We start from the raw sequence: 25,434 nt of genomic DNA, 5'->3' as shown, positions 1-25,434 counted from the left end.
TTCAATCTGTTCACATGTTGTGGTGCTGTGTGGTTGTGTCTGTTGCTGCACTTGTAGGGGGAAGGTGGCTCAGAGCCAAGGAGGCCTGGCATCATGGGTTGCTCCCCCTGCAGGAGTGGTGCTGCGGTGGCAGTGGGCGCCATGCGGTGCTGCAACCGATAAAGTAGGACTCACTAAAAAGAGGTCGCCGTGAAGTGGCTTACACAATTTGATCAAAATGTTAAAGAACCTCATGTTCATGTTTATACATTTTTGCTTGGCAGCTACAGATCAAAGTATAACAAGTGGCTGTGCGGTCCGTGTCTAGTTCTGCTATACTGCTTATAAATAAATGGTCATCCACGTAGTGCCTGGACGGGCCGGGTCCACCAGAAAAACATTCACTCTAACAGAACACCTGGCACATAGAATGGGGGTCCAAAGCACGCAGGACACCCCCCCCCCCCACCCCTGATGTGCATATGCCCTGATAGGACAGATGTCACCCTGAGGTAACGCGACAGACCAGGACAACTCCACGACTTCTCTTTATAGCTCAGCCGCTATTGCAACTCCAAAAGTTGCTTAAATCTTCGCTACAGAAACACACACAGCGGGGGGAGAAACAAAAAGAGGCGGAAACACGAACCTTGAGTCGTGATACATTAAATTTATTTTTATATATACACTTTGTTCTTCTATTCCATCAGTATCACTATATAATAAATAGGTTTCATGATTACGAGACAAAATACACAAGTCCAATTACCCCCCCTCCCCTCCCCCACTGTGGAGCGTTTACCCTGCAGAACAGGACGCAAGCAAATCCTACAAGAGAACCCAAATAAATGACAGTAAATCATAATAAATCAATGTACAATGGGGCTCGTGGCCACAGATCTACCGAATGCCAGGTCTGATCGTCACACCGGAAACTCACCAATCCGGAGGACGGCTCTACAGTGGCCTGGATGGTACAACCCAACAAATAAATCATAAGAAAAGAAAAAAAATATCTACATTTGTCAATTGTCCGTAAACAAAAGCAGCTCTTGTATAGATCGGGCACTGGCACCTGCATTGACTGACTACAGGAGCCATGTGGGCATCTCTGTGCCAGTGACCCAATGCCGGCCCACAAGACCCTGTATGTATGTGCGGAATGATTACAGTGCGTGTAACTAGTAGGTTCGGGGAGGGGGGGTTTAAGAGACAGCAAACCAATGGCATGATAACAGAGGGGAGCAGGCAGGAACAGGGAGGGCGGCAGTAAAGGAAGAAAGAATGAGATGCACAACACATTGCCCCCTGGGAGAGCCACGCAGCCCAAATAATGAGAAGACGTCACGATGATGCGCTGTACGGAGCGGCTGTGCTTCCAGGCGGCGGACGGGAGACGGTCTGTTCTCCAGGAGAGAGAGAGGAAGAGGTTCCAGGAGCGGCCATTAGAACTGAACCCAGCTAGAGGACTGCGGAGCTTGAGAGGACAGACTGCTGGACAGAAGAGAGACCCAACAAACTGAGAGGAGAGCGCAAGCAAGAGGAGACGCAACGTCATATGTAGCAGAGGAGGGAGACGTGGACTACAAGTCTCAGCACAAGTCCCAACAAAACTGTAATCAACTGCCCCATCACCGCGGAGCTGAGCTTAGACACCACAAATGTAAGGTCAGATCCAGATATGGTGATCGTGGGGGGGACACGAAACGCCACCACTACTGCGCCACACAACATGGGGGGGGGGGGGGTGCAAATGCAAGCGAATACATGTTTTCACAACCGGTTTGCTGCAATTTCTGATTTTTTAGGGAAGCAGTTTTGGAAAGGGTAATAAATACGCTATTATAGAATAATGGGATCACTGGTTTTACAGATGCAGTTTGTAAAATGGGAATATAAAACGGATCATATGACCAGAGAGAGCACAGAAAAACTGCCAGCTGTGAACTTGACCTAAGAATACTTAAAACCTGTTATCACCAATTTACAGTTTATATATAGAATTAATCAACAGCCTGAGACACTGTGTACATACATTACATTACTTATCCTGTACTGATCCTGAGTTACATCCTGTATTATACTCCAGAGCTGCACTCACTATTCTGCTGGTGGAGTCACTGTGTACATACATTACATTACTTATCCTGTACTGATCCTGAGTTACATCCTGTATTATACTCCAGAGCTGTACTCACTATTCTGCTGGTGGAGTCACTGTGTACATACATTACATTACTTATCCTGTACTGATCCTGAGTTACATCCTGTATTATACTCCAGAGCTGCACTCACTATTCTGCTGGTGGAGTCACTGTGTATATACATTACATTACTTATCCTGTACTGACCCTGAGTTATATCCTGTATTATACTCCAGAGCTGTACTCACTATTCTGCTGGTGGAGTCACTGTGTAGATACATTACATTACTTATCCTGTACTGATCCTGACATACATCCTGTATTATACTCCAGAGCTGCACTCACTATTCTGCTGGTGGAGTCACTGTGTACATACATTACATTACTTATCCTGTACTGATCCTGAGTTACAGCCTGTATTATACTCCAGAGCTGCACTCACTATTCTGCTGGTGGAGTCACTGTGTACATACATTACATTACTTATCCTGTACTGATCCTGAGTTACAGCCTGTATTATACTCCAGAGCTGCTCTCACTATTCTGCTGGTGGAGTCACTGTGTACATACATTACATTACTTATCCTGTACTGATCCGGAGTTACATCCTGTGTTATACTCCAGAGCTGCACTCACTATTGTACTGGTGGAGTCACTGTGTACATACATTACATTACTTATCCTGTACTGATCCTGAGTTACATCCTGTATTATACTCCAGAGCTGCACTCACTATTCTGCTGGTGGAGTCACTGTGTACATACATTACATTACTTATCCTGTACTGATCCGGAGTTACATCCTGTATTATACTCCAGAGCTGCACTCACTATTCTGCTGGTGGGGTCACTGTCTACATACATTACTTATCCTGTACTGATCCGGAGTTACATCCTGTATTATACTCCAGAGCTGCACTCACTATTCTGCTGGTGGAGTCACTGTGTACATATATTACATTACTTATCCTGTACTGATCCGGAGTTACATCCTGTATTATACTCCAGAGCTGCACTCACTATTCTGCTGGTGGAGTCACTGTGTACATACATTACATTACTTATCCTGTACTGATCCGGAGTTACATCCTGTATTATACTCCAGAGCTGCACTCACTATTCTGCTGGTGGAGTCACTGTGTACATACATTACATTACTTATCCTGTACTGATCCGGAGTTACATCCTGTATTATACTCCAGAGCTGCACTCACTATTCTGCTGGTGGAGTCACTGTGGTGTACATACATTACATTACTTATCCTGTACTGATCCTGAGTTATATCCTGTATTATACTCCAGAGCTGCACTCACTATTCAGCTGGTGGTATCACTGTGTACATACAATACAGGATGTTACTCAGGATAAATCCCCTTAGTGACCGGCCTATTTTAGGCCCTAATGACCAAGCTATTTTTTTCATCTTTCTATAGTCGCATTCAAAGAGCTAAAACTTTATTTTTCTGTTGACACAGCTGTAGGACGACTTGTTTTTTGCGGGATTAGTTGTACTTTTTAATGGCACCAGTTTTGGGTACATATAATTTTTTGTTTTATGTTTTACTTCTTTTGCACAATAAAAACACTTTTGAACTAAAATTATTTGTTTTTGCATCGTCGGCTTTCCAAGAGCCATAATTTTTTTATTTTTTCGTCAATGTAGTGATTTTTTGGCTTGTTGTTTTTTGCGGGACGAGACGTAGTTTTGATTGGTCCTGTTTTGGGGTACATGGGACTTATTGATTAACTTTTATTCTGACTTTTTGGGGGGCAATGGAAAAAAATAGCAATTTCGCAACTGTTTTTTGCCATTTTTTTTTTTTTTTACGGTGTTCACCAGGCGGTTTAAATTACATATTAACTTTATTGTTTGAGTCATTACGGTCGCGGCGATACCCTATATGTGTATTTATTTTTTACACTTTTACTAAATAAAAACACTTTATGTAAATACCAAAGCATTATTGCCCGTCAGTGTAAATCTGACAGGAAATCTATTAGGACGTGCCACTGGTACGTCCTAATAGGAATATGCCCAGGGCAGACCTGGGAGCTTTTATCAGGCCCCCGGCAGCCGTGACACCCCATCAGAGGCCCACTATTGCATTTGCGGGCCGCCGATGGGTGACAGAGGGAGCTCCCTGCCTCTGTAAACAAGTTAAATGCCGTGGCTCCATCCTGCACGGGACACCCGTGCAGGACTTAGACTGGAGCGCCATGAAAAAGCGACGGCCTAGCCTAAGGCCACTTAGTGACCGCCGTGAAAAGGTGTATTGGTGGTCACTAAGGGGTTAAGTAATGTAATGTGTGTACACAGTGACTCCACCAGCAGAATAGTGAGTGCAGCTCTGGAGCATAATACAGGCTGTAACTCAGGTTCAGTACAGGATAAGTAATGTAATGTACACAGTGACTCCACCAGCAGAATAGTGAGTGCAGCTCTGGAGTATAATACAGGATGTAACTGAGGATCAGTACAGGATAAGTAATGTAATGTATGTACACAGTGACTCCACCAGCAGAATAGTGAGTGCAGCTCTGGAGTATAATACAGGATATAACTCAGGATCAGTACAGGATAAGTAATGTAATGTATGTACACCGTGACTCCACCAACAGAATAGTGAGTGCAGCTCTGGAGTATAATACAGGATGTAACTCAGGATCAGTACAGGATAAGTAATATAATGTATGTACACAGTGACTCCACCAGCAGAATAGTGAGTGCAGCTCTGGAGTATAATACAGGATGTAACTCAGGATCAGTGCAGGATAAGTAATGTAATGTATGTACACAGTGACTCCACCAGCAGAATAGTGAGTGCAGCTCTGGAGTATAATACAGGATGTAACTCAGGATCAGTATAGGATAAGTAATGTAATGTATGTACACAGTGACTCCACCAGCAGAATAGTGAGTGCAGCTCTGGAGTATAATACAAGATGTAACTCAGGATAAGTAATGTAATGTATGTACACAGTGACTCCACCAGCAGAATAGTGAGTACAGCTCTGGAGTATAATACAGGATATAACTCAGGATCAGTGCAGGATAAGTAATGTACTGTATGTACACAGTGACTCCACCAGCAGAATAGTGAGTGCAGCTCTGGAGTATAATACAGGATGTAACTCAGGATCAGTACAGGATGAGTAATGTATGTACACAGTTACTCCACCAGCAGAATAATGAGTGCAGCTCTGGAGTATAATACAGGATATAACTCAGGATCAGTACAGGATAAGTAATGTATGTAAATAGTGCCCAATTTTTACGTAGATAAATACTTGTTGTGAACTTTACAATGGGGCTTAATGATGGACACCGGCTTTAAAGCACAGGTTCAGTTTTTAGATATTTTGCTGAATGAATAAAGAAATATTGTAGACTGTAATTACCTGATGTAAGGGAATGGTTAACATTTAATCAAAACCTACTGACATGGCCACCAATTTCATATTCCCACAACTTCCACGAGAATCATTCAGCGGTCTGTTGTCTATTGTAGTGCGATGATGGAAATTACTACCATTACTCCCTAATATATTCTGCTTAGTAGCTCCAACAGTTAAATGACTTGCAGCGCAATAAGTACTTTATGTGTGATTCTACAACTCATCAGAATTTAAGGGGTATTCTCATTAGGCATTTATTGCATATCCAGAAGATATAAATGTCTGTTAGATACAGGTCAGGCATCCCCATGCCACCCAGTGAGGTGGCAGCAAGACGGCATATCCAGGCGGAAAATGAATGGAGGGTGGTCTTCGCATGTGCACAGTTCTCCTCATTCACTTCTATGGGATTTATGGAAACAGTCGAGTTGTAGGTGCCCGAGACTAGACTGGTTAATAACCCCGACTGCCATGTTCACTGTAAGGGGACGTTCACGTGGCGGTAGTGGTACAGCAAAAAGAAACCACAGTAAGCACTGAAAACACAGTTTTAAACCGCATTGTATGAATAGGATCTTTAAAAATCCTATTCGCTGCAGCTTTATATCTGGCCATTGTGGTAACTTAATGTAGCGGCCAAACCCGGCACATGTAAAAGTCCCCTGCAGACCCCAACATAGACGAGCAGCCTTCAGAAAATGTTTCCAGAGTTACTCACCTGCTGGCAGTATTAAAATCACCCCACAGATCTGCGGAGACAGGAGCAGCTTTAGAAGATGGCACCGGGGACCCCAAATCTAGCAGGATGTCTGAGGAAGAAAAGAGTGATTAACAGTTACTCATATTACACACTCATAACTGCAGTCACGCTACATTTGATGTATGTGCACACATGGAAATGCAGATGATTTTAAAGGGTAACTAAACTTTCAAAAAACTTCTGGACATGTAATAGTGACACGGCAGAAGTTTTGATCGGTGGGGTCCGAGCACTGAGACCATCACCGATCCCTAAAACAAAGCGGCAGAATCGCTCAGGTAAGCGCTGAGCCCCTTAGTTTCTGATCAGCTTGGAAAGCTGAGTAATTGGTGAAAGGACTCAATATAAAAAGTCTATGAGCCTGTACGCTAATTGCTCAGCTTTCCAAAAAAAAAATAAAAATAAAAATAAATGAGCATTAGAAACGAAGCGGCTCAGAACTCACTCAAGCGCTTCTGCCACTTCGTTTTAGCGATCGGTGGGGGTCTCAATGCTAGGACCCCCACCAATCAAAACTTCTGATACGTCACTATGACAGGACAGACGTTTTTTTGAAAGTTAAGTTACCCTATAACTAGATCACTAGTGTCGGACTTCTATACATCTTCACAGGTCATTATTGTCTGGTGTATCCCCTGTTAAGGAATTCTGAATACGTTCAGGACCTCTATCCATTATCTAGGGAGTGTAAGGCACTTCTTGCTCTGGGGGACCCGGCATGTCCACGTATTACACAAACAGCCAATTGATTTCAATAGACACCGTAATACTCCTTTTAACCTGTGGTGGCGCTGCAGGGGAATTAAACTCGCTGTTGGGTTTCCCCACAGATTACAGATGATCACTGGGGATCTCAGCAGTGGACAACCCTTTTAAGTAATTTGTCTGCTTTACAATTGAATGAACAGGCTGACAATTTACCATCAGTTTCTGAGAAGCGACTTTAACCCCTTCCCGCTCCTTGACGTACTATTACGTCATGGCAGCTGTATCGTTAGCGCTCCATGCCGTAATAGTACGTCTCGGGAGTAACGGCCGTTTCGGCCGTCCTCCCGACACATACAGGAGCTGTGACGCTGCTGTCTTGTTCAGCAGCTGTCACAGCTCCTACAGCGGGGACCGATCGCTGTGTCCCCGCTGATTAACCCCTTAAAAGCCGCGTTCTATAGAGATCGCGGCTTTTTATGGGTTAAGCTGCCATCGCCGGCCTGCTACGCGATAGCGGCCGGCGATGGTGACTATGGCAACCGGACACCAAACAATGGCGTCCGGCTATGCCATAGACGGAAGCCTAGTGGGTCCTGACAACGTCAGGACCCACTATGCTTGCTGTCAGTGAGTAGCTGACAGTTCTAATACACTGCACTACGCATGTAGTGCAGTGTATTAGAATAGCGATCAGGGCCTCCTGCCCTCATGTCCCCTAATGGGACAAAGTAATAAAGTGAAAAAAAAGTTAGAAAAAGATGTGTAAAAATAAGAAAATAAAAGATTTAAAAGTAATAAAAGTAAAAATCCCCCCTTTTCCCTTATCAGTCATTTATTATTCATAAAAATATATAAACAAACAAATAAACTATACATAATTGGTATCGCCGCGTCCGTAACGGCCTGAACTACAAAATTATTTCATTATTTATCCCGCACGGTGAACGCCGTAAAATAAAATAATAATAAACCGAACCACAATCACAATTGTTTGGTCACTTCACCTCCCAAAAAATGGAATAAAAAGATCAAAAAGTCGCATGTACCTAAAAATGGTACTGATCGAAACTACAGTTCGTTACGCAAAAAATAAGTCCTCGCACGGCTTTATTGATTGAAAAATATAAACGTTCTGGCTCTTAGAATAAGGTAACACAAAAAGTGAATGATTGTTTACAAAACGTATTTTATTGTGCAAACGCCATAAGACATAAAAAAAAACTATAAACATCTGGTATCGCCGTAATCGTATCGCCCCGCAGAATAAAGTGAATATGTCATTTATATCGCACGGTGAACGCTGTAAAAAAAAAACGAAAAAAAAAACAATCGTACAATTGCTGTTTTTTAGTCACCGCGCCACCTAAAAATAGAATAAAAACTGATCAAAAAGCCGCATGCACCCCAAGAAAACTACAATGGATTCCTCAAGGGGTCTAGTTTCCAAATTGGGGTCACTTTTGGGGGGTTCCCAATGTTTTGGCACCACAAGACCTCTTCAAACCGGACATGGTGCCTAATAAAAAAGAGGCCTCATAATCCTCTAGGTGCTCCTTTGCTTCGGAGGCCGGCGCTTCAGTCCATTACCGCCCGAGGGCAACATGTGGGATATTTCTCAAAACTGCAGAATCTGGGCAATAAGTATTGAGTTGCGTTTCTCTGATAAATCCTTTTGTGTTATAAAAAAAAATGGTATAAAGAGGATTTTCTGACAAAAAAAAAAATTTTAATTTCACCTCTACTTTGCTCTAAATTTTTGTGAAACACCTAAAGGGTTCATAAACTTTCTAAATGCTGTTGTGAATACTTTGAGGGGTCTAGTTTCTAAAATGGGGTATTTGATAGGGGTTTCTAATATATGGGCTCCTCAAAGCAACTTCAGAACTGAACTGGAACCTAAAAAAATAAATAAATGAGGCAATACTTCGCTTCTTACATTATACTGATAATGAGCCGTGCCCACCCCGAGATGACCCCAGTTTTGACCGTTTGTATAAACGGAGACCCCTATTAGACCGTTCCAGTGCCCGGTTTTCCCAAGCATTCACCCCCGAGAAGTGTATTTCTATTGATGAGTCCCTGGTACATTTTAAAGGGAGGGTTCAATTCCGCGAGTACCTGCCGGGTAAGAGGGCAAGGTATGGCGTGAAGATGTATAAGCTGCGGGAGTGCATCAGGGTATACCTACAGGTTTAGGATATATGAAGGAAAGGCCACCCCCAAACCAGACTGCATCCTGGACTACAATAGGTAAATGGGAGGGATGGACTTGTAAGATCAAGCCCTGAAGCCCTACAGTGCCATGCGGTGTGGTATAAGAAGCTGGCCGGGCACATCATACAGATGGCTTTGTACAATGCGTACGTGCTATGTCGATGTGCAGGGCAGACGGGAACTTTCCTGGAATTTCAAGAGGTGATTATCAAGAACCTAATCTTTAGGGACCAAGAAGGGGGGGCACCCAGTACTTCTGGAAGCGAGCCCACACGCATCATACCAGGGCAACACTTTCCAGGGGAAGTTCCCCAAACTGGCAAGAAGGGAAAAAGTCAAAAGAGGTGCAAAGTCTGCTATAAGAGGGCGATAAGGGATGACACAATATATCAATGTGACACGTGTCCCGAAAAACCAGGGCTCTGTATAAAAGATTGTTTTAAAATTTATCATACATCCCTTGGTTTATAATTTACCCCAATTTTACTTACCCTGATGTACTCCGCACAGCTTATCCCCCCTCGTCTTTCCCCTCTGGGCCCTGCTGTGTGTCCAGGCAGCTGATAACAGCCACATGTAGGGTATTGGCATACCCGGGAGAACCCACATTACAGTTTATGGGGTGTAGGTCTCAGGTCAAAATGCTCACTACACCTCTAGATGAATGCCTTAAGGGTGTAGTTTTTAAAACGGGGTCACTTCTTGCGGGTTTCAACTGTACTGGTACCTCAGGGGCTTCTGCATACATGACTTCGCACTCGAAAATCCCCAGTAGGCCAAATGGTGGTCCTTTCCTTCTGAGCCCTCCCATGGGCCCAAACGGCAGTTTATCACAACAAATGGGGTATTGCGGCACTCAGAACAAATTGCGCAACAGAATGGGGTATTTTGTTTCTTGTGAAAATAAGAAATTTTCTGCCAAAACTACATATTATTTGAAAAAAATAATTTTGTTTTCATTCCCAGCCCAATTCAAATAAGTTCTGTGAAAAAACTATGGGGTCAAAATGGTCACAACACCCATAAATGAATTCCTTGAGGGGTGTAGTTTCCAAAATGGGGTCATTTGTGGTTGGTTTCTATTGCTTTGATACCTCTGGGGCTCTGCAAATGCGACATGGCACCCGAAAACCAATCCAGCAAAATCTGTACTCCAAAGAACACACAGCGCTCCTTTCCTTCTGAGCCCTCCCATGGGCCCAAACGGCAGTTTATCACCACAAATGGGGTATTGCCGCACTCAGGATAAATTGGGCAACAAAATGGAGTATTTTATTTCTTGTGAAAATAAGAATTTTTGAGCTAAAATGACATATTATTGGAAAAAATATATATTTTTTGAATTCCCAGCCCAATTCAAATAAGTTCTGTGAAGAAACTATGGAGTCTAAATGGTCACATTACCCATAAATGAATTCCTTGAGGGGTGTAGTTTCCAAAATGGGGTCACTTCTGGTGGGTTTCCATTGCTTTGATAACTCTGGGGCTCTGCAAATGCGACATGGCACCCGAAAACCAAACCAGCAAAATCTGTACTCCAAAGAACACACAGCGCTCCTTCCCTTCTGAGGCCTCCCATGGGCCCAAACGGCAGTTTATTGCCACAAATGGGGTATTGATGCACTCAGGACAAATTGGGCAACAAAATTGAGTATTTTGTTCCCTGTGAAAATAAGAAATTTTGGTAAAAAATTACATCTTATTGGAAAAAATGTCATTTTTTTTAATGTCACAGCCCAATTGAAATAGGTGCTGTGAAAAAACTGTGTGGTCAAAATGCTAACAACAACCATAAATGAATTCCTTGAGGGGTGTAGTTTCCAAAATGGTGTCACTTTTGGTGGGTTTCCATTGCTTTGATACCGCTGAGGCTCTGCAAATGCGACATGGCACCCGAAAACCAATCCAACAAAATCTGGACTCCAACAAACATATAGCGCTCCTTTCCTTCTGAGCCCTCCCATGGGCCCAAACGGCAGTTTATCACCACAAATGGGGTATTGCCACACTAAGGACAAATTGGGCAACAAAATGGGGTATTTTGTTCCCTGTGAAAATAAGAAATTTTGATCACAAATGACATTTTATTGGAAAAAATGACATTTTTTTCATTTCAGAGCCCAATTCAAATACGTGCTGTGAAAAAACTGTGCGGTCAAAATGGTAACAACAACCCTAAATGAATTCCTTGAGGGGTGTAGTTTCCAAAATGGGGTCACTATTGGGGGATTCCTACTGTTTTGACACCTCAACACCTCTTCAAACCTGGCATGCTGCCTAAAATATATTCTAATAAAAAAGAGGACTCAAAATGCACTAGGTGCTTCTTTGCTTCTAGGGCTTGTGTTTTAGTCCACGAGCGCAGTAGGGCCACATGTGGGACATTTCTAAAAACTGCAGAATCTGGACAATACATATTTAGTAGTGTTTCTCTGGTAAAACCTTCTCTGTTACTAAAAAAAAAATGAATAAAATTGAAATTCAGCAAGAAAAATGAAATTTGCAAATTTCACCTCCACTTTGCTTTAATTCCTGTGAAATGCCTGAAGGGTTAAAAAACTTTCTAACTGCTGTTTTGAATACTTTGAGGGGTCTAGTTTTTAAAATGGGGTGTTTTATCAGGGTTTCTAATACATAGGCCCCACAAAGCCACTTCAGAACTCAAGGGGTACCTTAAAAAAAAGGCTTTTGAAATTTTCTTAAAAATATGAGAAATTGCTGTTTATGTTCTGAGCCGTGTAACGTCCAAGAAAAATAAAAGAATGTTCAAAAAACGATGCCAATCTAAAGTAGACATATGGGAAATGTGAACTAGTAACTATTTTGGGTGGTATAACCGTCTGTTTTACAAGCAGATCCATTTAAATTCTGAAAAATGCAATTTTTTCAAAATTTTCTCTACATTTTGCAATTTTTCACCAATAAACACTGAATATATCGACCACATTTTACCACGAACATGAAGCCCAATGTGTCACGAGAAAACAATCTCAGAATCGCTTGGATAGGTTTAAGCATTCCGACGTTATTACCACATAAAGTGAAATATGTCAGATTTGAAAAATGGGCTCTGAGCCTTAAGGCCCAAACTAGGCTGCGTCCTTAAGGGGTTAAAAAAGTGACAACCAATATGGCGGTAATTTCTGTTATCACAAATATGGCCGCTGGAACAAAATATCAATCTCTGCAAGCAAAGCAACGTAATTACCGAACTTTGGCTGCTGCTCTAAATTTTTATTTACGAATATATGGACAATATTACATTACGGGTAGAAACCGCTAACGGGTGCCAAGTCACGTACACGCACGTGTCTACCATTGAACTGAATGGGGCATTTATGGAAGCTGCAGTCGCCACGTAGCCCTAACCTCAATGTTTCCCTATGGGGAACAGGGCGAATGTTGCATGACGAGCACTAGAGTTCCAACATGGCCGAAATTCTTGCAATATTCCCGCATTTGATCCCAAAATCTAGCAGCAAAAAGATAAACAGGCTTTTTCCTGGGAACACTCCCCCCTGCCTACAAGTATCTAATCATGTATATGTATCATCCTTTATACAAGGCTGCAGGGAATGCTGGGAAATAAATAAGGTATGTACGTGAATTAATGAATGTATGAGGCGAGGTAGGAGACGGGTGCACATACCTGGGCTGGTGGGTGTGTTGGTGGGTGGAGGAGTAACATGATTGGGTACTGGAGTGCTCACGGGGACAGTTGGCGTTGTGATTTTCCCCCCAGGAGGAGGAGGAGGAAGCAGAGCGATCGCACCGGTGCCGGCATTCCCTCGAGGCTTACAACCATCTTTCTTCTTGATGTTCTGTATGGATTTTTGTTTTTTTTTATATAGAACGTGAAAAAAATAAAAGTTTACAGGTTAATTAATCATGAAATGAATGTCACACACATCGAGCAGGATAGAGGCGGAGATGCTCTTCAGTACTCATCGTTTTTGTTTAGTAATAGCACCAACCTATTCTGCAGCGCTGTACAAAGATTAAAGTCACTCCCATCAGTCACTGTCCCCAGGAGCTCACAATTTAACTCCCTGTCTCGTTCTCTCACACACACACTTAAAAGGGGTTGTCCACTACTGGCCACCGGATAGGTCATCAGTAGACCATCGGCGCGAGTCTGACACCCGGACCCCGCAGCGTTAAGTCGCTCCTGCCGCCTCCGGCCACCAGAGGTTATGGCCCATTATGCGACGTACGGAGCCGGAAACAGTCGGCTCCGTACATTGCGTAGCGGTCGTGCTGCAGCTCTGCTCCTATTCGCTTGAATAGGAGCAGAGCTGCAGTACTGCAGCTCGGCCGCTATTCAGTGGCCGGAGCCAACGGTTTCCAGCACGTACGTCCGGTGCTCGGAGGCAGCCGGAGCGTTTGTCGAACCCCCACAGATCATGTACGGATTAACTATACGGTGGATCGGTCATCAGTTGTCCAGTAGTGGACAACCCCTTTAAGCCAATTATATAGGAAACCAATGAGCCTATCACTTTGTTTTTGTTTTTTTTGGGGGGGGGGGGGACAGACGGACCAAAAATATATTATTGGAAGGTTGACCAGCGTGTCACATGCAGCACATACCCCAATATTAAGCTTGATTGTCTGGCCATCTTTGAATCCCAAATCCAGCTTGGGTTGATTGTCCTGACCTTGGGGTTCTTTGGAAAAATCAGATTCCTGCTTTACCCACCTGAAAGAAGAGTAATGTTGGTTGACAGTTCAGTTACCAGTGAGTGGCGTCTTTGTAAGAATTCAATACCCCCCCCCCCCCCAAATAAATAAATAAATAAATAAATCCAAAAAAAATAAATAAATCACCAGTAAATATACGTTTCTAATGGTTATTTTTTTTTCTTCTGCCAAGTTGTCCACACTTCAGTCATTTTATATCAGTTCCTGGGAAAGTTTGGTTTTGGTGACAACCAATCAGGCTGCCATTTAGTTTCTCAACCCACGAATGACGATCGCCCCTCAGCTTTCCCAGACTCCTCACACATCTGCCAAGTTCTGCAGTGATTCATGTCTGACTGTTCATATTGGAACAGACAAATATTTTTTATTATGGACTCTAGGAAAGCGGAGTTATAACTCCGGTGACGGCAGCCTCATGGGGCAACACCTTTAAACGGCAACTAAAGTTTTAAAAACGTTTGACTTGTCATAGGGACATGTCAGAAGTTGATGAGTGGGGTTCTGAGCACCGAGACCCCCACCGACCGCTAAAACGAAGAGGCTGAAGCGCTCGGGTGAGCTCTGTGCCGCATCGTTTTTGATTGGCATTACTGTATGGTGAAAGGGCTCAATAGAAAGTCTACACCACTCGCTCTGATTTCTGAGGAAAGCCGATCAGAAACGAAGCGGTAGAGAGCTCACCCGTGCGCTTCTGCTGCTTCGTTTTGGCGATCGGTGGGTGTCTCGGTGCTTGGACCCCCATTGATCGAAACTATAACATGTCAAATTTTTTTTAAAAGTTTAGTTACCCTTTAAATAGGCAGATTTTAACTGGCAAAAAAAAATTCCTATTGTGGTGTCATGACACGGTTTGGTTTCACACTCACTTGAAGTGATCCTGTAAGGTTACATTGAAATCAAAGGCATCCCCCCGATCTGCAAACCCAATGCCAATAAAAGCACTTCTTCCTAATAGAGCGGAGAAAAGAAAAAGACATAAGATGTAGGCTGTCAGGACCTACTGAAATCCGCATACAATGAAATCAATAAGGACATGAAATACGCAGTGTAGTCCAGATTTTATCCTTCTGCAGTAATTCCATATTTTATCAGTAATATCCGCATTTCCTCTGTATTTACACCTTTAGTTTCTCCCATGTGGCCGATACAAAAATGGATGTTAACTGGGTGTAAAATACAAATGATGCTAATTTATTCTTCTTCAACAGTCTGCATTGCCTCAGTCACAAAAAAGTTCCCTAATTTATTCCTGTGTATGTTTTGCTTAAGCTGGATATATAAAAAACAAAAATAAGATGTCATGTTAATTTTTGGCCACTAGATGGCCCCAGATGTTGATACAGCCAGTTTAGCAACGAAATGCTGTCTAAGGCCCCATGCACAAGGCCGTAATTTTGATCCGTAATTGCGGATCAAAGTACGGACCCATTCATTTCTAGTGCCCATGGTCATCTTCCCGTATACTTACGGGAAGGTGTCCGGGCCTTTAAAAATGACCCGTAAAAAATAGGACATGTCCTATTTTTTTGATTTTACGGATTGTGCTCCAATACTTTATAATAGGAGCACGGACAGCAAATGCAGGTACCTGTCCGCGGCCATCCGCAGCCAGTCGTGACCGTCATCACCGGCCGCAATTACGGGCACGGTCGTGTGCAGGGGACCTTGGTGGACAAAGTCAACATGTCAATAGCTTTTAGCTTGGCATGCTAAAATCCATCATAAACTTGCAGCTGCCCATGGCCCTGATTTGATGATGGCGCAACGTGTGTGGAAATGTCACCAGGAATTTAGCAATGGTCGTCCGCATCAGCCAATCACATTCGAGAAGTTAAAGTCATCAAAGTTTATCTCAGAAACAGTTGGACCAGAGATGTTCTCATTGTGCCGTGAGCAAGATCAAAAGAAGTCGGTCACGGAGACGTCATTGGCGGATGATTGACCAGCATGGATTTAATTCCTCAGTCTACTGCGAGGACTCCCGCATCAATATAGAAATAGAATCTGTTAAAATACGGACTTATTGGTGGAGATTGATTAATAAGGTCTTAAATCTAGGAGACAGACAGACTGCGCCAAATTTATTACAGGGGTGCACACTGAATGATAAATTTGGCGCATTTTGTAAGGCATCTTAGGGCCTGTTCACATCACCGATCGCTTTCCGTTCCGGGGTTCTGTTGGAGGTTTCCGTCGGGTGAACCCCGCAACGGAAAGTGAAACCACAGCTTTGATATCAATGGTGACGGAAACATCGCTAATGGTTTCCGATCGTCACCGTTGCGGCAGATTTCCGTTTTTCCGACAGAATCAATAGCGCAGTCGACTTCGCTATTGATTAAAACAGAAACTAGCCGGAACGGTGACGAACGGAAACCATTAGCGATGTTTCCGTCACCATTGATATCAATGGTGAGTGAAACGGAAGCTGTGGTTTCACTTTCCGTTGCGGGGTTCACCCGACGGAAAACTCAGACGGAACCCCGGAGCGGAAAGCCTGCCGCTTCATTCCATGTATATGGTACTGACATAAGCAATCAGCTGTTCCCGAAGCTCCCAGAGACATTGAACGAAGTGTCGGGGCAAACGCTCGGCCGCCGCTCCATTCCAGCTTCTCCTCCGTGCGATTATCAGGGGAGGAGGAACTTGAATAAATCTTGAAGTGTTCGTGCAGCGAGACCCCCGTTCTAGTGATCGGTGGGGCCCCCATCAGACATTTATCACCTATCCCGCGATCCCGTGGATTGGTAATAAATGTCATATGTGGGTGAACCCTGTAAGGAATTCCATGTAATAAGTGATTATATTAATAAGACCGGGGACTCTCCTGGTAGATCCACATTTATCTGCGGACACGTCACTCAGGTCCGTACGCCGCCCCGTGCTCCCTCTTGTTTCACTTACCGTTTCCGTCCTGAATCCTGATCACAAAGTAACGGCTGGAATCAGTCACCGTTTCCACTGCAAGTCCCGGAAACTGGTCAACCGGAGCTTGAGCAAAGAGTTCTCCTAAGAAAGAGAGAGAGAGATGTGAGCAGCGAGGCCAGAGCGGCACATCAATCCATCACTACAGGGTCAGAGGCCTTATCTCTTTCCTACAGAAATGTCTAGGATTAGAAAAAAAAAAAAAATGGCTGCTTTTTTTTCCAACAGTGCCACACCTGTCCACAGGTTGTGTGTGGTATTGCAGCTCAGCCCCATTTACTTCGATTGAGCGGAGCTGCCATACCAGACAGCCCATAAGGGTTGGGCGATTAATCGAATGAATTTGATTAATTTGCCATTTTGGCACCTCCTGATTCTGTGACGAGCCAGAACTCTGGAGGGTCCCAAATGTCGAGTGCAGACCCTGCCACATCCACATAGCGATGGTTGGTCCCTTGCGTCGGGTGCCACAGGAGGTGAAGATTGCAGGTACGACTTGGGGCGGTAGGAGGAGGCGCCGGAGAGGAATAAAGGCGAACTGTTACGTTCATCACTGCCACTCTCCTGTACACAGCGCCCCCCAGGGCTGATAATTAGCGAAGCTGCAGAAACCATAGCAAGGTGCCCCCTGGACCACACTGGCGTGTCAGGAGAAGGAAGGTGGCGGCAACACGTATATATATCTCTTTGTATCTACAGCATACTAGAAATACTCCGTATATACCACATCATATATACATCGCTGAGTCACTTATTGAACCTTCTACATAAACGCAGCAAGTCCTAAAAGCGGATCTGTCACTTAGAAAATGGCGCCCCACTTTTTACTTCATGTGGCTGCATCGGGCGCCGCTGGCCCCCGCGCATGCTCGGATCAGGGACCTGGTCCCTTCTAGTCTGTCCGTCCGTCACCCGGTGTGATGAGTTTCTTCACTATAGTTGATCACAGCCGAGTGGTGGGAAGAGAACGCCCGCATCAAATATATCCGACTCCTTCTCCCGGCGCCGCATCACTAAACTTTAGATTCGTTTTTTGTTTTGTTTATGAAACAAAAAAAATAAAGGAAAGAAAATATAAAATAAAAATAGAGAATTGACCATAAACGGAAAAACAAAACAAAAACACAACAATTGAAATTGTATGTTTAAGCCCCATCGCCCAGCCTAGAACCCGCGGATATGAGCGGCGCTGTATTGGGGGGAGCAGCTGTGTGTTTCTAATCCTGGACCCCCCCCCCCCCCATTTAGGGGCCACATTGATTTTATCAGGAGTTTTCAGAGATTTCTGTTCTGTTTGTGTCTATTTTTTTGCAAAGTCTGCACTTTATTCGAAACCATGAAACAGGGAGCAGCGCAGGGGCCCCGGGTCCGTACATGTGACCCCCTCTTACTCTGTGTCATATCATGGACGCCCGTATACTGCCCAGAGGGGGGGACACAAACTATCAACATGTGATACTGCGGCAGCGGGACCCCATATCCGTGCAATATGACATGAGGTGTGTATATATATATATATATATAGGGGTGACAGGTGTGATATATACACACACACACGAGGGTGACAGGACAGGTGTGTAGACTGTATATATATATGTATATATATATATATGGGGGTGTGATATTTTCGGTACCTGACACCTTGTCCTCTAGTTTGATAAACGCCACTGTCCCCTTGGACGTCAGCCTCATCCTCCCCGTCCAGTCCGGCTGATCCAGCTTCCAGTCCGAGGCCCTGAGATGGAGACACATGACATGTGAGGGGTCGGCGGGATTACTGTGACACTGCGCTGTACATATGTATATTGGGGTGCTCCAGTCCCCCTCACCTGTAACCCCGGTTGGATGCTCTGGGCGGGATCCTGTATACGCTTATTTCAGGCTTTACACATAGCACGGACTCGTACTCAGCCTCCGCCGCCATCTTTACCAAGCCCTACCAGCTGACAGCCTGACTTCCGCTCGTCACCATGGAGACAGCATCCGGCCGCCATCTTGACTATCACATGCATCACGTGACTGCAACCCCGCTCTAGACTCCTGCAGATTAAGTTATACGCAGTATCTGCTTACGACCTAAAGGTGGCACTGTCGCATATATAGCCATTTGCCGAATTAATTACTTTCATGGCGTTGTCTCCTCATCGAATTACTGTAATGCTACAGCGACACCCACAGGTCCGAGAAGTTACTGCAATGGATGCGACCTACAAAATCACTACAATTCCCAGCATGCCCAAATAGGCTATAACCTGCTGGAGATTGTAGTTCAGCAACAACTTCAGAGCCACAGCATGATGGCTCTTGTCCCTGCCCTTAGGGAATGTCATATTTTTAATTTCGGTTTCATTAATTAGAATAAAACGTGTAGATGATAAATAATGGGTTTGATCTTTTTGTTTAAATTTTATAACAATTTATTTTTTTATTTCTAAAACCTTTACCTGGTTGCGGCCATATTGGAGACACTTCCTTCCTGTACTTCCTGTGTAGTGAGTGCAGCAGGGTGGGTGCGCTTTATGGCAGCTGAGATTAATAGGAGTCAATTAACAGAAAAATCTCAAAGATTTTTAGTCTCCCGGAAGTGATGGATTACAGCGCCTCCTGCGCAAAACAGGGGAGCTGCGGACAGAGCCATATACATAATCATCGGCCGAAACAAACGATTTCGATATTTTTATCCCAAGTTTTGGTTAATAAAGTGACGTTCCACCAAGTTTTGCCACAATTATCTGTGTCGTGTTTTGCTTTATGGTTGGGTTAGGGCCTGTTCACATCAGCGTTGCCCTTCCGTTGAGGGGTTCCGTTGGAGGTTTCCGTCAGGAGAACACCTCAACGGAAAGGCAAACGGAACCCTTATCTTCCGTTTGCATCACCATTGATATCAATGGTGACGGAAACATTGCTAATGTTTTCTGTTTGTCACCATTCCATCAGGATTCCGTTTTTTTTAACGGAATCAATAGCGCAGTCGACTGCGCTATTGATTCTGTAAAAAAAACAGAAACATGACAGAATGGTGACAAACAGACCAAAATGCAATGTTTCCGTCACCATTGATATCAATGGTGACGCAAACGAAAGCTAAGGTTTCCGTTTGACTTTCCGTTGAGGGGTTCTCCTGACGGAAACCTCCGACGGAACCCCTCAATGAAAAGGCAACGCTGATGTGAACGAACAGGCCCTAAACGGGAGACACTGGGGATATATTAGATGCACTCCTTATGTCCAGCATGTTTGTAATAACGTTGGTTGTTCCTCTTTCCGTTCCTAAACCTCAATTATCTGTCTATGGCCAGCAAGGCTCGAAAAGTTGTCATCTTTTACATGTAAAGAAGAAAATGTACATTCACTGACAGCAATCAGAGATATTGAAAAAGTTGAGGAATTAAAACACAAAATATATTAGAAAGTTGCAGAACTATTTATGATACCTCAATTAAGGCGGTATTCCAGACATAGATATAAATGGTAATATAAATAATTAATAGGTGACGGTCCCACCTCTGGGACCCACGAGAACTACAGTCCTGTGACCCTTTTTGTGTCAAACCATGCGGTTAGGAAAGGGAGAAGAAGGAGAGAGCGGGTCGAGTGTACATGCACGCGGCTCTCCATCACAGTCCCACTATGGAGATCTGGTGATGATTTAAAGGGGTTACAGGGTCCCGAAATATAAAGATCTAGGGCACAAAATTCCAAAATAATTAACTTTCAAATTTACTTATTGTAGTGTGCCCCTCTTGTTCCAATTTTGTGTGCCACGGGTCTACCTTGATTTCAACGGGAGGTCAGAGGCGGAAACGTGGCAAGAAAGAACATGCTACTTTTTTTGCCCGCATGCGGCTGAAAGCCGTCCTGGAAATAAGTCGCCTCCACCCCTCATTAATATCAATGGGAGGCGGTTTCGGACGTTTTTTTAAACTGATTCCGTTGCGGTTCTCGTGTAAAAATCAGTGCCAAAAAACTCTGTGTGGACTGGGCCTTATACTACAGCACTAACAGTTACACATTTTCTTAAATTTTTTGGCCTCAAGCACACATCCGTGGCCCTTTATACGGCCGCAAATCCAGGATCCGCAAAACCATGTGTGGTCCGTAGTTTTAACGGATCAATGTGTAGAATGGCCAAGACTTGTCCAGCCGTGCAGAGGACAAGAATAGGACCTGTTCTATAATTTGCAGCACAGGCACACAGATCCGCAAAAAAAAAAAAAACGGGTGTGCATGGCCCCATAGAAATGAAAGGGTCAGTGTGCTTGTAAGGGTGGTCAACACCCTTTGTGCTCTTACCTGTCCGGAGTCGCGCAGGAACACGGGCAGTTTGTTGGTAACTCGGGAGTTCGGCTCCCGAGCGCAGGAGAAGAGTGTTGCCATGGCAGCGGCGGCTGGGTCGGCTTTGATACGTTCGTGCATGCCCCGGAAGTGGAGAGAAGGGCGCGGGGATTGGCGGAAGAGAGGCAAGAGAGAGCCGTGTGAGTGCGTGTGGGAGGAAGAAGAGAGGAACAGGCGGCCTCGGAGAGGGGAAGAAAGAGGAGAGACAGAGCAGGAGGAGGAGACCCATGCAGGACAAGTTTGTCCAGGGAAGAGGCTTCAGTGAGTACTCAGCCCCCAACCCAGCAGCCACCAGCATTAACCGCCCAGCAGCCACCAGCAGTAGCCGCCCAGCAGGCACCAGCACCAGTCGTCCAGCAGCCACCCGCACCAGCTGTACAGAGGTCCAGCCGGGCAGAGGTCCAGCCGGGCAGAGGTCCAGCCCTGCGGTGTCCAGCGGTCCAGCCGTGCAGAGGTTCAGCCGTGCAGAGGCCCAGCCGTGCAGAGGTCCAGCCCAGCGGTGTCCAGCGGTCCAGGCGTGCAGAGGTCCAGCCGTGCAGAGGTCCAGCCGTGCAGTATCCAGCGGTCCAGGCGTGCAGAGGTCCAGCCGTGCAGAGGTCCAGCCGGGTAGAGGTCCAGCCGTGCAGAGGTTCAGCCGTGCAGAGGTTCAGCCGTGCAGAGGTCCAGCCGTGCAGAGTTCCAGCCGTGCAGAGGTCCAGCCATGCGGTATCCAGCGGTCCAGCCGTGCAGAGGTCCAGCCGTGCAGAGGTCCAGCCGTGCAGAGGTCCAGCCGTGCAGAGGTCCAGCCCTGCGGTATCCAGCGGTCCAGGCGTGCAGAGGTTCAGCCGTGCAGAGGTCCAGCCCTGCGGTATCCAGCGGTCCAGGCGTGCAGAGGTCCAGCCGTGCAGAGGTCCAGCCGTGCAGTATCCAGAGGTCCAGGCGTGCAGAGGTCCAGCCGTGCAGAGTTCCAGCCGTGCAGAGGTCCAACCGTGCAGTATCCAGCGGTCCAGCCGTGCAGAGGTCCAGCCGTGCGGTATCCAGCGGTCCAGCCGTGCAGAGGTCCAGCCCTGCGGTATCCAGCGGTCCAGCCGTGCAGAGGTCCAGACGGGCAGAGGTCCAGACGTGCGGTGTCCAGCGCTCCAGCCGTGCAGAGGTCCAGCCATGCAGAGGTGCAACAGCCAGACTTTGGAAGCAGCCCCAAGAACAAGGGAGACGACGCTGGGGAGCACAGGTACTGGACTTCTTTTTCCCCTGGGCGAGGACAAAGAAGCTTAAATCCCGTAGTCGTGCACCAGAGACTTTCCCACACAGGGAAGACGAAACAGACATTGAGCCGCACACTTCCACGTCCCAACCTCCTGCCCGTGGCTACCTCATGCCCGGGTTCCGGCACCAATTTATGAAGACGTGTTATCTGAAGCCAATGTTTTATCCCAAGGAAGAGATCCGATTCTGATTGTCTACAGTAAAAAAAAGTTAACCCAACATCGGTGTTGTATCTATTGTCCACTACTACAGCACCCACCTACATGCTATCCGTTAAAAAAACGCATAGCACACTGAAGAAAATCACTGAAGTGTGCTAGGAAGCGCCGTAATCAGAATACGACGTGCATTTTTGAATGGGGGTCCGTCTGGCGACAATCTACTTTACCTAAAACCTAGAGATTTACCAAACTTTCTTTTCTAACAACATTTATGGTGAACATAAGACATTTATTTTTGGGACTTCCCTGTAGATTTATTTCTGATTCAGCAGTTTGCCTATTTGCATGTAATGTTGTATTTTTAGATTTGGACCTCAGGTTTCACTTGTACAGAAATACAGAAGTTTAGTGCAAGTTCTGGTTTGTCACATGGCGGCAGTTCCCTCTCAAAAATGCGCCGACACATAAATCCTCGCCGCCGCCCCGATACAAACCGTTCTACTGCAATTGATGGTGGGTTTATTTCTATCTTAAAGAAACGGTTCTATGAAAACCACATTGCAGTACTGTAAAGACATTTTTGGAGCCGTTTTTTATGGACTCTATAGAAAACATCTCCAAAAACGGCCATAAAAACACAGCGAAAATCGCGAGTGGCTTAAAAAACGTCTGAAAATCAGGACCTGTTCCCCGTATTTTCAGACGTTTTTTGCTAAGCGTGTGAACATGCCCTAAGAATACTTGCACTTGCTGATTTCTCTGTGGTTGATGAGACATTGGTGGTCAGTGATCTCGGACCACCACATTTTCACTGCTCAGAGATTTCTGCCACCGGCTCCATATTCTGTAGGTGCAGAATTCAGTACTTATATTATTCCATGGAGGAGGTAACACCTCCCATATATTGCTGGAACGTTTGTTAACACTATATTTTTAGTATACAGTATGTCCCATGGAACCGTACTGACCATTATATAGTTCACAATGCCATTTTGTACTTATTACAGAATTAAACTCATAGACATGCCTCCCAAACTGTCCCGGATCAAGCAGGACAGTCCCGCATTTTGGCAATGTCCCGTTTTCCCAGGAAGCCTGTAGCGTGTCGCGATTTTAACTGTATCTGTGTCCTCAAGACGCAGATATAGTTGAATACAATGGTGGAGTAGGGAGCCGTGTGCCCTGCTCCACCATTCACCCTGTGACATCTGCTGTTAGCGGCTTGGCGCAGGCATGCGCAGAGCAGTGATGTCAACACGCCAGGCTACGCCAAGCCACACACAGCACAGACTAGAGGATACCTGTGGAGTGATCTTCTCCATTCGTCATGGGAACAGGGCTAGGTGAGTATTTATTTTATTATTTTTAGGTGTGCTGTTTCTGTGTGGGGAGGCACTATGGGGGCATAATACTGTGGGGGCTGTATGGGACATGATACCGTGTGGGGGTATGATACTCTGAGGGGCACTAAGGAAGAACCATACTGTGTGGGGGCACTATGGAGGCACCATACTGTATGGGGAGGCACTATGGGGGCATGATAATTTGGGGAGCACTATGGGGGTATCATACTTTGCGGGGGGGGGGGCATAATAATGTGGGGCGCACTGTAGGGGCATGATAGTGTGGAGGTTACTACGGGGGCATGATAATGTGGGGGCACTCTGGGGCATTATGTTGTGTGGGGGTTTTATGGGGAGAGTATACTGTGTGAGGGCACTATGGGGGCATCATACTGTTTGGGAGCACAATGGAGGCATGATTCCTGTGAGAGGGCACTTAGGAGGTATCATTAGTGTGTGGGGACTCTATTACTGTGTGCCACACAAACAGCATACTTGCTAAAAGTCTCGAATTTGCCGGGACTGTTCCGAATTTATAGAGACAGTCCCCGCAACTTCTACATTCAATTGAATCTGCGTTCTCAGGATATAGATACAATTGAATACTATGGCAGAGCAAGAAACTATCCGCTTCCTGCTCTGCAATTCACTCCACCTGGAGCGCCGGAATCCTCGGCCAAAGCATTGGCGACGATGCCCTGCTCGGGGATTCCGCTCATAGACGGAACTCCTGACTTCACTGTCCATATAAGGGCAGTGACGTCAGGGCAGGGCACCTCCTGCAGCGGAAACCCCGGCCAAAGCATTGCCGGATTTCGCTCATAGACGGAGGTGCTGACCATATATGGACACTGGACAGTGAGTCCCAGAGCAGAGACCATACTAGTGCTCTGCTCCGAGACTCCTGCTCAGTGGAAGCCCCTGACATCACTGTCCATATATGGACAGTGATGTCAGGAGTAGAGCAGGGTCCTAGGCAGAGTGCTAGAAGCGGCTCTGCTCCGGGACTCCGGTTGGGGAAGCCCCTGACATCACTGTCCTTTAAGGTGCAGAGCTGGAGTCGCAGGCACAGTGCTAGTAGCTCTGTTCGGGACTCCTGCTCTGGGGTTGCCCCTGACATCACATTCTGGTCCAGGAGGATCCCCTGACATCACTGTCTATGGACAATGATGTTAGGGGCTTCACCAGCAGAGGAATCCCCGGCCAAAGCATGGCATCTACAGGGGTGCTGTGTGGCATCATCTACAGGGAGGCTGTGTGGCATCATCTACGGGGGGGCTGTGTGGTTCTATCTACAGGGGGGGTGTGTGGCATCATCTACAGGGGGGGCTGTGTGGTTCTATCTACAGGAGGGCTGTGTGGCATCATCTACAGGGGGCTGTGTGGCACTATCTACAGGGGGCTGTGTGGCACTATCTAAAGGGAGGCTGTGTGGCACTCTACAGGGGGCTGTGTGGCACTATCTACAGGGGGCTGTGTGGCACTATCTACAGAGGGCAGTGTGGCACTATCTACAGGAGGGC

General features: G+C 45.7%; 1 protein-coding gene across 2 annotated transcripts; it reads right to left on the bottom strand.

Moving 5' to 3' along the window:
- Positions 1-629: 629 nt before the first annotated feature.
- On the bottom strand, positions 630-18,793 carry NECAP1 (NECAP endocytosis associated 1). Of its 2 annotated transcripts, none has more exons than XM_075842923.1 (8): positions 18,657-18,793; positions 18,462-18,562; positions 16,807-16,911; positions 14,769-14,850; positions 13,792-13,900; positions 12,851-13,022; positions 6,238-6,328; positions 630-1,473 (listed from the first exon to the last, which is right to left on the bottom strand). In XM_075842923.1, exons 1-8 carry the CDS (start codon positions 18,749-18,751, stop codon positions 1,425-1,427), a joined length of 804 nt encoding a protein of 267 aa, XP_075699038.1. In that variant the 5' UTR covers positions 18,752-18,793; the 3' UTR covers positions 630-1,424. The 2 variants fall into 2 exon arrangements, with proteins under 2 accessions (XP_075699038.1, XP_075699040.1); XM_075842925.1 differs by having other exon boundaries at positions 630-1,470; positions 18,657-18,792.
- Between the last annotated feature and the right edge of the window lie 6,641 nt (positions 18,794-25,434).

This window comes from Rhinoderma darwinii, chromosome 11 (assembly GCF_050947455.1).
Source record: "Rhinoderma darwinii isolate aRhiDar2 chromosome 11, aRhiDar2.hap1, whole genome shotgun sequence".
NCBI lineage: Eukaryota > Metazoa > Chordata > Amphibia > Anura > Rhinodermatidae > Rhinoderma > Rhinoderma darwinii.
The sequence above is the reverse complement of the archived record's forward strand: the minus strand, read 5'-3'. Positions and strand labels throughout refer to the sequence as shown.

Bases quoted from the DNA above. Each gene is read 5' to 3' on its own strand.
- NECAP1 (XM_075842923.1), bottom strand. From the start codon at position 18,751: ATGGCGGCGGAGGCTGAGTACGAGTCCGTGCTATGTGTAAAGCCTGAA. The intron at 16,912-18,461 runs GTACCGAAAATA...TCTCTTTCTTAG, and splicing joins ACTAGAGGACAAGGTGTCAG to GAGAACTCTTTGCTCAAGCT. The intron at 1,474-6,237 runs GTGAGTAACTCT...TCTTCTGTCCAG, and splicing joins GATTTTAATACTGCCAGCAG to CAGTCTGTCCTCTCAAGCTC.